This window comes from Nymphaea colorata, chromosome 9 (assembly GCF_008831285.2).
Source record: "Nymphaea colorata isolate Beijing-Zhang1983 chromosome 9, ASM883128v2, whole genome shotgun sequence".
Lineage (NCBI taxonomy): Eukaryota > Viridiplantae > Streptophyta > Magnoliopsida > Nymphaeales > Nymphaeaceae > Nymphaea > Nymphaea colorata.
In genome coordinates this window covers 6774184-6789892 of record NC_045146.1, presented here as the reverse complement: position 1 = coordinate 6789892, position 15709 = coordinate 6774184, and the positions used below count along the sequence as shown (strand labels likewise).

At 37.0% G+C, this 15709-nt stretch overlaps 1 protein-coding gene across 1 annotated transcript; it reads left to right on the top strand.

Moving 5' to 3' along the window:
• The first annotated feature begins 3321 nt into the window (after nt 1–3321).
• LOC116259821 (WAT1-related protein At5g07050-like) lies at nt 3322–5613 on the top strand. Its single transcript, XM_031637760.2, has 5 exons — nt 3322–3718; nt 3817–3879; nt 4074–4190; nt 4356–4913; nt 5115–5613. Exons 1-5 carry the CDS (start codon nt 3516–3518, stop codon nt 5386–5388), a joined length of 1215 nt encoding a protein of 404 aa, XP_031493620.1. The 5' UTR covers nt 3322–3515; the 3' UTR covers nt 5389–5613.
• Nucleotides 5614–15709: the final 10096 nt, after the last annotated feature.

Genomic DNA, 15709 nt, shown 5'->3' with positions numbered 1-15709 from the left:
GAGTTGAACTCACTCATTTCATCTTGATCGAGTTGAACTCGAGGTTAGCTGAAAACTTGAGGTTATAAACAAATCGAGTTTGAGTTACATGAACTCGACTCAAGAAACTCAAGTATGCTCATTTAGTCTAGTTCTTTTTTCTAATTTTCAAACTTAAAAACAAGGAAATATATCAAGTCAAATGGGGAGTTGGTAAATGAGCTTAAATAAGTCAAGCTTGAACTGACACTCGGTTTATCGAGTCGAGTTCAAGCGGAGTTGTATGGCTTGACTTGAGCTTGAGGAGAGCTTGAGCCGAGCAAGAAATGAGTCGAGTCCGGTCGAGTGACTGAGCTTGAACTCGACTTGGCCCATAAGTGGCCCTATCCTCACCTCTATATATGCACTAGTTAGAGTGCATGGCTATTACCTTAGCTATTTCTATGGTTCTGGGTAAGCAAGGGAGATCCACTGTCCAGCTAAAGACTGAATTTCTCACCCAACCTCTCTTCCATTTAGGGTACATGGCCTGCTTTATATACTCAGCTCAAGTGTTCTTCAACTTGTATGTTGGTACCTTCCTTTTGAAGTCCTCCAGATTTTAAATAGAAACTGTCTGCTTTCTGTCCCTCACATCAACTGCAAGGACTTAGCTAATTTTATAGTTATATTAGATGGCTAGGTTTAAGAGTACCGAAAGGGATAGCTATATTATGATACTGGCAGGACTGTGTACCTTTATTTAAAAAAAAAATTATTAATTTTTGACAGTCACTATACCCTCATCTCTTGCATGTACAAGTCTCGATCTAATTTTAGTTCATAGATGCCTTCTCAATGTCTCAATCTTTTGATTCAAAACGGGAAACTGAGAATCAGAATTAAACCGGCCAGCCAGCAGTCTGGAGAATGATAATCATATAGAGGTAGCACGAATGACGTCTGCTGGGGGAGTAGCAGCCGGGAATATGGCCGCCGGAATCCATGGTTTCTCTAGAATCCGACCACATGCTTGTCAACCGACTCTTCCACCATAACTAAAAGTGGGGAGGGATGGAGACATACACATTCCATAAGAAGGAATCGGCATCAATGCCAGGGAGGGCTTGTTCCTCGATCGGAGTTTTGATCAGGACATTTTTCTTTTCCGATTAATTCCATTTGGTATCTACATGTGGAGGATCTCCCAATTAATATCAGTAGAATACAGTTGTCTGGCGTCAAAGCTGAAACTCAAATGGCATCTTACCAAGCAGCTTCAAAGTTCAAAATTCAATGTTCAAAGTTCAAAAGCAATATTAGCATCTCGTGCCAGACAATTCAATTCATCATGGGGGAAGCATATTTAGTTTCAAATTAATCAGTTGGCAAGCCCCGGCCCCCCTTCCACAAACACGCACATGTGTGAATATATAATTTTAAGTTTTATTTTTCTTGTTAGAATCTCTCTATATATATATATATATAATGAGTAGAAAATTGGAAAAAAAACGAAGGTGAGAGGAAGATTAAGAGAAAAAATAGTTAGAAAGCCAGTCCTCTTACATATATAAGAACCTAAAATTCTCTTGTATGTGCATGTTTAGGGTATTGATCCGGTCTTGCTAGGTCAGACCTTATCAAGTGGTTAAAATTTAAAAATTGTGCTAAAAAACACATGTATATTGCTTTAGCATTAGCAAAAGTTTATACTATGACAACATTTTATAGTGACTTCAGCAATGATTTATGATCATTTTAATCACAAATTTTCAAATTTTAGCCATCCATCCAACAACTGTTCGGCATCCAGCAGTGTATATCTATATATAAATATATATGAAAGACGTCGGCATACCAAAGGCACCCTTTATGTTTGTTTCACTGAACTCAGATACCCAACGTCCCGTTCAAGGGCTTCAAGAAACACACTTGCCAACTGGTGTGAGTATTTGTTCGTGGACGGCCAACCGTTTGGATTCGTGACGGCAAAAATACTAGCTAGTTTCAAAAGACTTTTTGACTTCGCCCTACGACGTCAGCAGGACCGATGCAGATCTGAATCGTATTGGGCAAGAATAACGTTTTTCACTCTACTGAATGATATATTTGGATAGAAATCCTTTTCCAACAAACCCAAGAATCCGAAGTTTAAGGGGCATTTGGTGGTTTGGAATTTTGATTCGAGAATGAAAAATTTTAAAATCATAATTCCTCCTCAAACTAGAATCAAAAATTTTATATTTTAGTTTCTTAAATCCGGAAACAAAATACTTTGTTTGTTTAATAGTTTTAATTTCTTAAAAAATAAGCATTTTGATTGAAATGCCCCTTTATATCCCCAAAAAACGTATTTTCTACCGGTGGAAAACATATATGAAGAACAACCGAAATTTCTTGATCACAATGTTGCTACTTGGTGTTTGATTAGTCGATACTTACTTTTCTACGCATGAGTTCATCACTGGTCGATGGTTCCGAAACTTCAATAGTGGCAGGTAACTTTCCAAGTAAGAAGCTGGTTTTCGGAACATAACCAAAGTATGATTTTAATTTCGTTCGCGGACGCAGGCGGGGAACCATGTTGGATTTCCATACTTCCACTCTTGCGGAAAAGCAAAAGCAATCTTAGTGAACACCTAAGCGATGCCTTTTATTAAGTCGTCAATTAAAAGTTAAACGCAGCTCTTGCACCACTGGCTCCGAACAGGGCATGCACTTGATCAGAAAGTTAACTCGGCGACTTAGTTGTGTGAGGGGTTATAAATTTTTTAGTGCATTAATTTCTTTTACAAATAGATGAAGAAAGAAACTTGTAGGGACTTTATGTTTGATCTTTTTATCAACTAAAATTCAATAATATATAATATGAGTATTTCGTGTATTTGATTAAGTTTGTGATATTTCACAATTAAAAAAAATGACAAACTTCAGTATTTATTTAGTAATGCACGATAAAAAATAACATGTCATTAGTTGACGATATGAGTTGATTGTATAGATACTGACTGTTGACCTAAATGAACGATCGTAGCCGATTCAAGCAACGGTGCGATCTCCCTCACGAACGCTCTAGAGTGAATGGACTGCACGAGGCATGGGCAGGGGTGGGGGCCCATCCCCACGTCAGGTAGGAATATGTAATGGGAAACAAATCACACCCCACTATGACCTTCCATTTTAGAGGGTCCCACCTGGTCCCACATGACCACTATAACAACGCTGTTGCCGCCACGTCGGATGGTAACCTCTCCTCTTCTCCAGGCGGGGCCCACACGATATGGATAATTTTCTTCCTCATGGATGCCGGTGAAACGCCACCCACCGCTTATAAATACGCGCCTCTACCTTGCCCTTCCTACTCAAGGAGTCACTTGCGAGCTACTAACTTCTCTGTGCTCCTTGGGCTCTCAGTCTCTTTAGATCTCTCTTTTCTTCTATTGTTCTTGTTGTTGTTGTGTAATCTCTGTTTTGTGCTCGTTGTCTTGTTCCCGCTTCTTGGCTTGCTTCGTTTGTCAGTGCTTCGAGCAACTCCGGCCCCTTCTACCAGAATTAAGATGGAAGGCCAAAGCTGTTGCTCGAGGTTTCTGCAAGCAAGCAAGCCCTACGTCGGCATGATCTCGCTTCAATTTGGCTATGCCGGCATGAACATCATCACTAAGGTGTCCCTGAACAGGGGATTTAGCCATTATGTTTTGGTGGTGTACCGCCATGCCTTTGCCACCGCCGCCATGGCTCCTTTCGCCCTTCTCCTGGAAAGGTAACAGAACTGTTACAGTGAAAAACCAATGAGGCTTTTTCGGCCAGACAGTTTGGGGTTAGCTCACCAGGTTGACCGTTCTTTCCGTGTTCTTGCAGGAAAGTGAGGCCACAGATGACACTCTCAACCTTCATGCTCATCTTCGTCCTAGGCGCACTGGGGTGAGCTAATATGCATGGCTTTTTCTTCTACATCATGCCATGACATACTCTTCTTAACTTCTTATTATGTGCCTGCGTCGTGTTGAGAGAACATTCTATCTTCATATTTGCTTTTCCGTTTACTATGCATCATATCGGGCATTAATTATCAGTCATATCTAATGGCCTGATTACAATTTCCGGGGCTTTGGCAGGCCTGTTATTGATCAGAACTTCTATTATGCTGGACTGAAGTTTACTTCCCCCACTTTCTCATGTGCCATGAGCAATATCCTGCCTGCTCTAACTTTTGTCATGGCAGTGCTCTGCAGGTAAAACATCTCTCTCTCTCTCTCTCTCGATGTACATATACTTCCATGCATGTAGATGAGATAGTATGTGTATACACGTAATGCCTCCGGTATACGTATGTATATACGAGCGTGTGTGTTTTTAGAGTGAGGAAGTGACAGTTCTGTTATCTTGGGTCCTGTCAGAATGGAGAAAGTACACCTGAAAAAGCTGAGGAGCCAAGCGAAAGTAGTGGGAACACTGGTAACTGTAGCGGGGGCTATGCTGATGACCCTGTATAAGGGGCCCATAGTTGAGCTGCCATGGGCAAGGCATGCCCATGAAGCGGTACAAGGCGAGGCCGCAGCAGCAGCAGCAGCAAAGGATTGGGTCAAGGGTTCCATCTTTCTCATCATAGCCTGCCTTGCTTGGGCTGCTTTCTTCATACTCCAGGTGGTGGCGATGAGAAGGTACCCTGCCCAGCTCTCCCTCACAACCTTGATATGCTTCGTAGGGACCCTGCAGTCGATTGCAGTGACCATGGTGATGGAGAGGTCCCCATCGGTGTGGAAGATAGGCTTCGACCTCAACCTCTTGGCTGCAGCCTACGCTGGGATTATTGCCTCTGGGGTTGCCTACTATGTCCAGGGGCTTGTCATGGAGAAGAAGGGCCCAGTTTTCGCTACTGCCTTCAGCCCCCTTATGATGATCATCGTTGCCATCTTGGGCTCCTTTATCTTAAAAGAAGTCATCTATCTTGGAGGGTAATTACCAATTCTCTCTCTCTCTCTATTTCTCTCTCTCTCTCTCTCTCTCTCTTCAAACACCAAATCTCTTATTTCACATTTCAATAGTGTAGATTTTGTTGGTGTTTTTTCTGTTGTCCTTCCATTCACATATGTCTCATATCCAATTTTTCTTAGGAAAAGATTTCTAAAAAACAGTACGTTTCATGGGGATTTCAGGATTCTTGGAGCCATATTGATCGTGGCAGGATTATACTCTGTCTTGTGGGGGAAATACAAGGACAGCAAGGCTGCCAAAGCAGCAGAGATATCAGCGGCGGCACTGCCAGTCCCAGCAAAGGCGGATGACGAAGTTGGTGAGACTGACGACATAGACATGAATGATATGGACCTAGAGAAGGCTCATGCAGCGAAGATCTCTTCCATTGACAACTCCCTTATCTTACAAATGTCAGAGCAAGCCAGAAAGCCCAATCAAGCACCACTTGCCTAAACACACACACAGAGCAGAAAGAGAGGGTGAGAGAGAGAGAGAGAGAAAGAGATGAGAACTTTTGTGTTCTCCGACCTTTCACTAGAAGGGCCTCTCTTTTTTTCCCCTTATTTTTTTTTCCCTTGTTTCTTTTCTTGTTTGAACTTGTCTCAAAGGGTTACGCCTTGGTGTACCGTCATAAACTAATGTGAGAAAACATTATGAAAACAGATCTTTGAATCTTTTCGTTCTGAACTTTGTGCTTGGATCTTCTATTAGGTTTAGTTTTCTTTTTGTTCTCCCCTGCTCTTCTTTCTTCATTCAACTTGCAAGCGTCACCAAGTTGGATGTCCACAAGGATTCCACACCTCAACTTAGGTGAGTTAGCCCTAAATCCCACAAACTAAAGTAGGTTTCATGACATATTTTAACAACCAAGGAAGTCAGCAAACTGAAAGATGTCCAGAAGCTTATGAATTGTGGCCTTCCCCACAAAAAAAGGAGAACAAATTAATTAGTGTTCATGATGGACACCAAGTCTAGTGGCTGACTGTTGGTGCCAGTTGAGACCACGTCTCTTGGTTCGAATCCCGCAACTCCCTCTTGAATCTGATTCTCACAGTGTTGCTTTAGCTAACATCATCATACTTAAAGTGAAATGCAGGGGAAAAAGAAGGAATCCAGTGAGAATTATGGAAGACACTGACATGACGCGGACAATCACTAAAAGAAAAAGGCTTCTCACTATAAGTCACCAACATGCCCTTGTTAAACTTTTTCTTCGCTTCTCATAAAATGCACGTTGGAGCATGTTGGCTATATTTTCTACGTATATATTCTAATTAAATTTCTATGACAGTTTTTCGTAAGGCGTAGAACAAAATTTGCGGAAGGTATTTTTTTAAAAAAATCATCAGAATTGTTGTAACTCTGCTTAAACAAATTAAGATCAGATTTGATGCCTTTGCAGACAAATGAGGACTTTTCCCCAGGCTATACAAATCTATGTGTGCCCTTTTTCCTTTAATTTATTTTTTTGCCCTTCTATCCTTTTTTTATTGCTAGACTTAGTGCAGATCAGAAACTGTTCTTTCTAGCTGGATGGGCTCAAAGAGAATGAGAACATAACCGCAGTGGATGACGACGAGACCAGATAGAAATAATTGACAGTAAGGACTTCAGTTAGTTCCTAGAAGATGCAGATCCAAGATTTTAGAAACAAGACGAATTTGCATCAACCACTATTAGAAGAACATTGGAAGTGGTTGGTAATTCTCTAGTGAGAAGATCACCATATGCATGAACAAGTCGATGAAGGTGTAGTGAAATAAACATGATAAGTCATTTACCTCAAATAAGTATACCTGGTTCACAACAAGAACCTAGGGATCCTCTAACGCAATAAAAATAATACTCAAATTCAAGCCAACCCTGATTCAGCAGGTTACGTTTTCAGGCCTCAACAGGGAAACGAGTTTTTGGCTGCCCAAAAGACGACTATGCCCTTGATTAGAAAAGTGGCAACCTCCCTATAAGAAAAATGAAATAACCCCTCACTAAAAAAAGTGAAAACTTTCCCATAACAAAATGAGAATATGAAAAAAACCTTTTGCAAACAGATGAAAATAATACTCTTATAGGGAGGTTCACTTTTCTAGTCAAGGGCATAAACAGAACAAAAGGGCTGGGCGTTTGCTCTTAACACCCACTGCTCTTCAAAAGAGATCACACAATGGCATCCAAGAGCACCAGGAGAAGCCTTCTCCCGGCCTTTCTTCTTCTCAATTGGCAACTGTTGGCTTTTGGCATATTTTCCCTCTCCACCTTTCTAAAAAGAGAATTCATTGACCTCCGGATTGAAGACACTATTTATGCTTTTAAACTGAAAATAGTTAAGAAGGGGAAATTTTGACGTGGTCTAGCAGTAACGTCTATGTCCATGGTTAGGTCTCAAAATTTCCACCAAGTCATGCTTTCATAGTTACAATCTGAATGTCTTCATGCTTGGTGGCAGCTGTGCCACTGTTACAAACATTAGGTGGAGAGATATACTTTCCATCCTCATCTCCAACTCCCTTCATAGTGAATTCCTTGCTAATTCGTGAATTAATTTCTTGCATAAGAATGGATGTGCTTCTAGTAACGTTAATATCATCGACTTAGAGAAAGATATATATCATGCCATTGAGTAGTTTTCCAAGTAAATAAGGAAGAATTGGCATGACAAGTTGTGAAGCCAATCTGACAGAGAAGGGCGGAAAATAACCAAACGGCTTTTTTGAAGACTGGTTGAGACCATAAAGTGCTGGATTTAATCAACAAACATGATTAGGGTATTGCTCATCAACAGACCTATGTGGTCATTCCTTGTAAACTAGTTTGTCATGAAAGACATGATTAAAGGCATTTTAGTATCAATATGCCTAATAACCCATTGTCGTGCAAGAACAGTCACTTCAAGAGAATCAACCTTTAATAATGCAGCATTTTCATGATTGAAGACTTTTACCAACGAAAATGCTGCGTGACAAAATCTGTTACTAAAAGTCACGACACTGAAACCATTAGCAACAAAAATGATCTTTCTTAATAATTATCAAGTACCAACAATGAAACGCTTTCGCTATTAAATATATACAACAACGAAAATATACGTTGCAAATTAGTAGTTTCTATACGTCAGTTTGGGATCAAAGTAGGCTTTAGTGACGAATATTTTTGTTGAAAATGTCAGACATTTTCTAACGAGAGAATGCGTTACTGAATCTCTAATTAGCAACAAAAATGTGCGTTACTAATTTTTTAATAAATAAATCGATGAGCTTTCCACAACTTATTACATGTACATATTAAGAGAGTATATAGGTCATGATCACATGGCTGCCAAAACAGAAAAAGCGCGCAAAAAGGGCTTGACAGTGGTTCGGACATGTACTGCTGTCCATGCAAACCTTCATGAAAGTGACAGTGGTTCACTTGCTTGGTGATAGGCAGATTGCATGGGTGGTGCTCACACTGTTTCGACGCACAACTACGAGTGATCTGCATATGATGATTTCATGGTCTGTTACTAAGCACATATGATCACTCTACCAAACAGGAAGGATGCAAATGACAGAAAATAGAGAAAGCAGAGAGATAGGGAGAGACAGGGGGTTCATGAAGTCAATTATTAAGACACATGTATCCTAAGTTTGGATGCTCTTGATTTATGCTAGTGTTTGAGAAGACAACCAACGAAAAGCAAATTGGAGTGTCCATTGTTCAAAAAGATCAAATAAGAAAACTAAAGACAACTTAAACATCATGAATATCCGACGATCTAAGCTAGTAAGCCATACAATAAAGATGCAATTTTATCAATATGGTCTCATCCTATTGGAATTTTTCTAACATGGTGAAGTAGAAAGCTGGTCTTATGAAAGGAACAATAACTTGCATCCAAAAACTAACTCTAAGCAAAACAAGGGTGCAATCTGACTAGCAAAAATACGTCATTCAAGAATCAACTCATGGTACTATGATGCGCCTCATAACTAATACACAACACTTAATTATCACAACAATATGCTTGACTTACTAATTATACAGCCCCCAAACAAATGATACAAAAGTTATTAAAGGGAAACATACATTGGATCCTAACTGCTTTGTCATCAGCATCCCCTTTCAGGTTTTGTTGTGCGAATGGAAATTTCTCACCCAAAATCCTGTAAAAGAAATTATTGATATTTGCTAATACACATGCACAAAATCACTAATCCTTAAATACATGCAACTATGAAAAAAAGTCAAGCTAAACATATGAAATCTAGAGGGAAAAGGGCAATACAGGGAACACATTTGAACATACCATAAATCAATAATATATCACGAGAATAATCAATATGTGCTGCTATGCCTTTTTCCTTGTTTTTCAACTAAATAAGCAGATTTAGCCTGGAAGGCTGCCCACTTAGGGTGGCTTAACTTGTTTTACTTGTGATCATTTCAAATGACTGCTTAAGAACGTAAAACCATGCTTGATCTTGCAATCTTATATATTTTATAGTTGAACCTGTAAAACCCATTAATTGTTGTTCAATAATGTGCTTGAACTTGACCAATGAACTTATCAGTTACATTGGTAGCTACATTTTTTGCAAAGGTTAACAAAACAGTTAAATGATAAGACTACTAGTTATTTATTGGAAACTAATATCTTTCCTGAAGTAGTTTGATGTTCATTTTATGTTAAATATATAACCTTGAATTATGACGTACTTTTGAGCCGTGATAAAGATATATATAGGACCACATGTCTAACCAAGCTTAGGAAGTTTATTATGGTAAAAATATGAACTATTTTGAGATAGGAAAGGTAGGTTCATGCCTAAACCCATTTATTGAACAAAAATTTGAGTTTAGGTCTAGGAGATGTATGATGGCAAGATAATATTATTGGCAGAATAAATATGAACAGTTTAATTTTGAAGTTTCGGATGTTTATCTCGTTCTATGATAGAAAGTCCCGTTAAGTCACCCTAAGTGGTTATCCTTCCAAGCTAAATATGTTTATAACCATTGATACAAGATGTTACACTTTGAAAATGTTACATTTTTTATAGTTCTTTGTCACCACAATAAAGTGTAGATGATGTGCTAACAGACAAAGCCGACACATCTGACCGAGCCCAAGAAACAACATCATCAACTGTCTCTGACAATTTAAGGTCATAAAATTCACTATCCCAAGGAAGCAGATTTACTTTGCCGATCAATTCAATTGACATAGTATGTTCACTTTGCATGTCAAACAAGTCCCAAGGTCTCACTTTTACAACTACTTGCCAATTTGCACCAACAAGATCTTTTACATAGAAAACCTTCTCAACTTGAAATGCAAGCACAAACGGTTCATCATCTGTACATGTATGTTTCAAGTTTACAAGAACAAAACCGAACTCATCGTTCTTCAAGCCTTTAGAATGTGAACTTAAAACATCAAACTATCTACACTTAAATAAAACAAACCTCAAATCTCTATGATAATCAACTTCAAAGATATCTTCAATAACACTATAGTAGGTAACTTCACCAATAATTGAAGTTTTGTCTCTTGCAATAGAAAAACTAGAAGTTTGTACAATGACAACAATATCGCTATTTTGAGTTTTTCTCTTCCATTTTCTTTCAAATGTATAAAATATAAATCTATTTATGACAAAACCATTATATTTTTTCACTACCTTTTGAGGATATTCGGAGAGCCAGAATAAGTTTGTCATCCATTTGTTGGCTTGTACCCCTTTGGCATAACTGACGATCTTTTCCAAATAAATGACAAGTTAAATGAACATGCACAAATAAATTCTAAAAGTATCATCTTCTGTAGTATCATCTTCTCAACAAGTCTATTTGTTACCTATTGACAAACCAAGTTATTAGTAAAATAAATTTGTTTAATCATTTTAAAGTAGTTAATTTCTTAAATTAATATCTCATTGAATGTATGGTGCCACCAAGGGATGATTCAATAATATATATGTGTGCACTTGTTTGAGGATTTGGTTGTCCATAGTAGTCAATTCATATGCTCCCAAACTGACCTTTGCAAGGTTGATCCAATTTCTTCATAGTTTCTTTCATGTCTATTAAAGCATGTTTCGATGCCACTTAAATACATAGAGCAAAAAGGCATGCTTTCTTCAGCCAGTATCCTTCAACAATAGATCATTCTGGTTTACTTTTATTTCGCACATAAGATTTGAGCTTTCATAAATATCTTAAATAGGAAAATCATTGTAAGAAATTAGTATCTACATGCCAACAAAAAATTTAAATGCTTGAAAAAAATAGTATGTTTGATCATACCTTTTGATTGGATACATCCAATGATATTGTACAACACCACCTAGTTGAACTTCATGAGCTAAATGAATAGGTAAGTGAATCATAATATCAAATAATGTTGGCAGAAAAACTTTTTTCATACAACACAATGTCTATATAATTTTCTCCTCCAAATGCTTCAATCTTTTTCAACTCTGGTACATAACCCTTTAAAAAAAATTTGCACAACTCAATCAACACCGTGCTTACCTTTCTAGGTAAACATCTTTGTATGGCTAATGGATGGAATTAATGAATTAACATATGAAAATCATGACTTTTTAACCCTGAGATCTTATAGCTCTTTGGCTGTACACATCTTGAAATATATGAAACTTTCAAATTCTTTAAAACTTCGCAAAATATACCCTTTTCTTTTCTACTCATAGTAAAACATGCAGCATGCAATAAGATCTTACCAATTTCTTGACATGTTTATGGATGAATTGTAGTGATCCTTTCGTCTTCCCTTCTAGATTCAATAATGTACCAATTATGTTGTCGCATACGTTTTTTTTATGTATTATGTCTATGTTGGGACATAATAAATTGTGTTTTCAATACGAAAAAGTAAAAAATATACTTTTCTTTTTTCAATTATACAACAGTTGTCCATAACATACTTCTTCTAGTGCATCAATTTCAGAAATAGGTTGAGGAGCACATCTCAATTCTATAGTCTCATTAAAACGTTTGTCCAGTCTGTATGTATGATGTGCAGGCAAAAATCTTCGCTGACCCATGTAGCATTCTTTATTATTATTATTTTTCAAACGCTAAGACTGTGTCTTTTTGACAAATAGGACATGGCAACTTTCTTTTTGTATTCCATGATAAATCAGCATAAGCTGAAAAATCATTTATTGTCCACAACAAAACTGCATACATTTGAAAACGTTGATTTTTGTTTGCATCATATGTTTTTACACCACATCTCACAATAATTTCAACTCGTCAATTAGAGAGTGCAAATAAACATCTATTTTCTCTTTAGGAGAAGTTAGTTTAGAAATTAGCGAAGAAAAAATCATGTAAGACTTCTTTATACAAATCCATGTTGGCATATTATATACAATACCGACTGGATAGATACTATATGACGTGCTCAAAATACGATAAGAGTTGAAACGATCACTTGCCAATCGAGTCAAACATTGTGACTATCCAATGCAAAAGATGAATGTAATTTATCAAATGTTCTCCAAGCTAATGTTTCAGCACAATGTCTTAGTATGTCATCTTTCACACGCCTTTCGTCATGTCATGTCATTTCTGAAGCAGTTTTTGAAGATATATATAACCTTTGAAGCGTTGGTATTAATGGAAAGTGGTGTAATGTTTTGGCTGCAATTTTTTGAGCTTTACTTGATGTTCCACCAACAGTATTGTTTCTTTGTTCTACATCTTCTCTCCATCTTGAAGCACCACAGACATCACACTTATCTTTACCAACTAATTCTTTCTAAAACAACATACAATTTTGAGAACATGCATCTATTTTTTCACAAGTGGTACCTAATACTCGAAATATCATTTTTCATTTCATAATATGGCATTCATAGTTGCACACCCTTAGGAAATGCTTTTTCTAACAACTCTAATAGCATATCAAATGATTTATTGCTCCATCTACGTATACATTTTATGTGATATAACCAAATACTAAAAGATAACTGCAAAACTTTTTTACACCGAGGATATAGTTCTTGTTTAGCATCATGGAGCATATGTGCATATTCATCGTTTGCAAACTTTCATCTGCATATCTATCAGTTATATCTTATGAATATACTCTAAATGCATCTGTAATCAACTCATCCATGCTATCTTCATCACCTTCTATAGTCTCATCATGCTCACTTTGTTGTCGCAACATTGACTCACCATGATAATGCCAACATGTATAGATTTGGACAAAACTGAAGCATATCATATGATCAAAAGCATCTCTTGTTGATTGATATAAACAATTGTTGCATTTTTTACAAGGACATCTTATTTTTCCTTCAACTACTACATTGTTTGTCATGACGAAATTGATGAAATATTCAAATCCATTTCAAGGCTTGTTCTGAAAAGAAAAATATATTTATAATAGATCTTAAACTTAATTACAAAATCATATATTGTAGAAAAAAAATAGTTACCTATCTTTATGGATCCAACATTGATCTTTCATCTTCAACAATCACTTTTCTTTATTATATACTACCTAACTAATAAAAGTAATCAGGAGCCCAACAATAGATGATGGCAACAAACCAAATTGACTATATCATAAAACTCTATATTAACAAAAAAAAAAGTATGTTAGAAACAAGCATCTTGTTTCAAACTAGGTTTATTTTAGGTGCAAACAGATGTGGATGACTCATTATACATTTTTTTGTTGAATGAGCTATAGCCTCGGTTCCTAGTCAGAAACCCTAAGTCAATGGCTTTGTTAACCCGTGGAAAAGACCATGTAGTAAATGAGAAATGCTCATGCTGAACAAGAATCTGAGTAATAGTTAAAGTGTAAGAATCTGAATACACTAGAACTTAATGATAGTTAAATAAATGTAATCTTAATTAGATTTATTAGATCAGACTTTACAATGCCTAGATGGTTTAGTGTAACCTGCTCAGACCCAGGCATGAGCAAATCTTCAAAGAGTGAACTATGGGTTGACTAGACCCTAGGCCTGTTAAATATGGAATAAATTGACCTCACATTGGGGCATTAAATATGAGTAAATAGCAAGGAAACAATTTTGTTAGGTGTCGAGTGAAGCAGCCTTTGAGGGACATTAGAGGAAAGAAGGAGCCAATACATGACAAGGAGGGAGGTGCATACTTATAAGGTTGGGTAAGAATCCCAACAATTAGCTGACTAAGCAAAAGAGCAAATTGTAGAACTATAAATATTGACTAAAGTTCTTTGAAGCCCAAATGGCCAATAAGAAAGAGCATATGGGGAGGGGTGGTGGTCACAAGCATCATCTTCTCTCTCTTTCTCTGGACATATTTTTCTCATCTCACAATTTTTTAAGAAAAAATTAAGTGTTTTTGAAAGTTGTGTTTCTGAATCTGGAGGATGAGGAAAATGCTTAGCTTAACTCCCAACAAGGGCTTGGCTGCAGTCCCATTCACACCCAGCTTCTTCCCAATTTCAGCCCCTCTTCTTCCCTCACAACCTTACATACCAAATCTAGAGATAGAAAGCAACCAACCAAGTTCCTTGTTTTGTCAGTTGCTGCTGGCACCTCTTGATTTTTCTTGCACATGCAATGAATCTTTTCTAGTTTGAGATGTACCCACTTGTTCCATTAAATCTTAACAGGTCACAAACTCAAGAAGTGGTCTCTCTCTCTCTCTCTCTCTATATATATATATATATATCAATTCTCAAGAGAATGAGTATAACTCTTGGCAAAATTTAAAAAAAAAAACGTCTTTGAAATTTGCAATCATCTCAAATAGTGCTCTTGATTGGAGAACCAACTTGAGTTCAATACTTTCTACATTCATCTTGGACTGCAGAATCGTGATGAAACAAAAACAATACATATAAATGAGCAGCTAAGCTACAAACACTATTAGATGCTGGTCATATAGCACCCATATCTTTTAGGAATTTTTTCTCACATTGCTAATTACAAGGCTGTTAAAAATCTTAAGTAATTCCTGTAATGCAGGTCTTGTGTGTTCATCCAAAAGAATGCAAATGATACCTATGGATAAGAAATTCGAGAATGCACAAGTCTCACATTTTATACTTCAAAAAAATATTAAAAAATGACAAGAATAGAAAGAAGAGAAGCACACAAAAAATGAACTTTTGTTGTAGAGCTACAATTTTAGCTAATTTGAACTTCGATTGGATTTTTAGGTCAATCATTGCATCATTATATGAACTCAAATAAGGTTACTTGATTAATCATTTGAATATTGAATTTCTGATTTAACTGTATTCAAATTTAAACTACATTCCACCTAGGGTCACACTACAATCATGGATTGCATGATTCAATTATCCGACATATCATGGAACTAGAGATTAAACGATGCAAAATAATAGTAAGCAGGTAACTTGAAATACGGTAGCAACAATATGGCTTCGCATTGTGAATGAAGTATAAATTTGAAAAAAGGGGTCAACCAGAATAGAGTGTGTTATATTGTAAGGCTTCTAATAGCGGGACTGTGTACCAAGGGCTGGAGATGGGGAAATTACTACTGATGGTAAGACCCCCTATCCTAGAAGGACAAAAGTGGAAATTAAAGCGTAACTTTTCCAAAAGCAAAAATGTCCCTCTCTATAAACGGTTCAACCCTGATCTTCTATTAACACCAATTACCACGAAAACTTAGCTACTTTTGCTTGAATGCCTCTACCGTGCCTGTGAAACAATTCATTCATGAAAGGACTCCCTAGTATTGAAAGTCCCCTAAAGAGCTATTTGGCAAAAGTGGTGGTTTGTTGTTATAT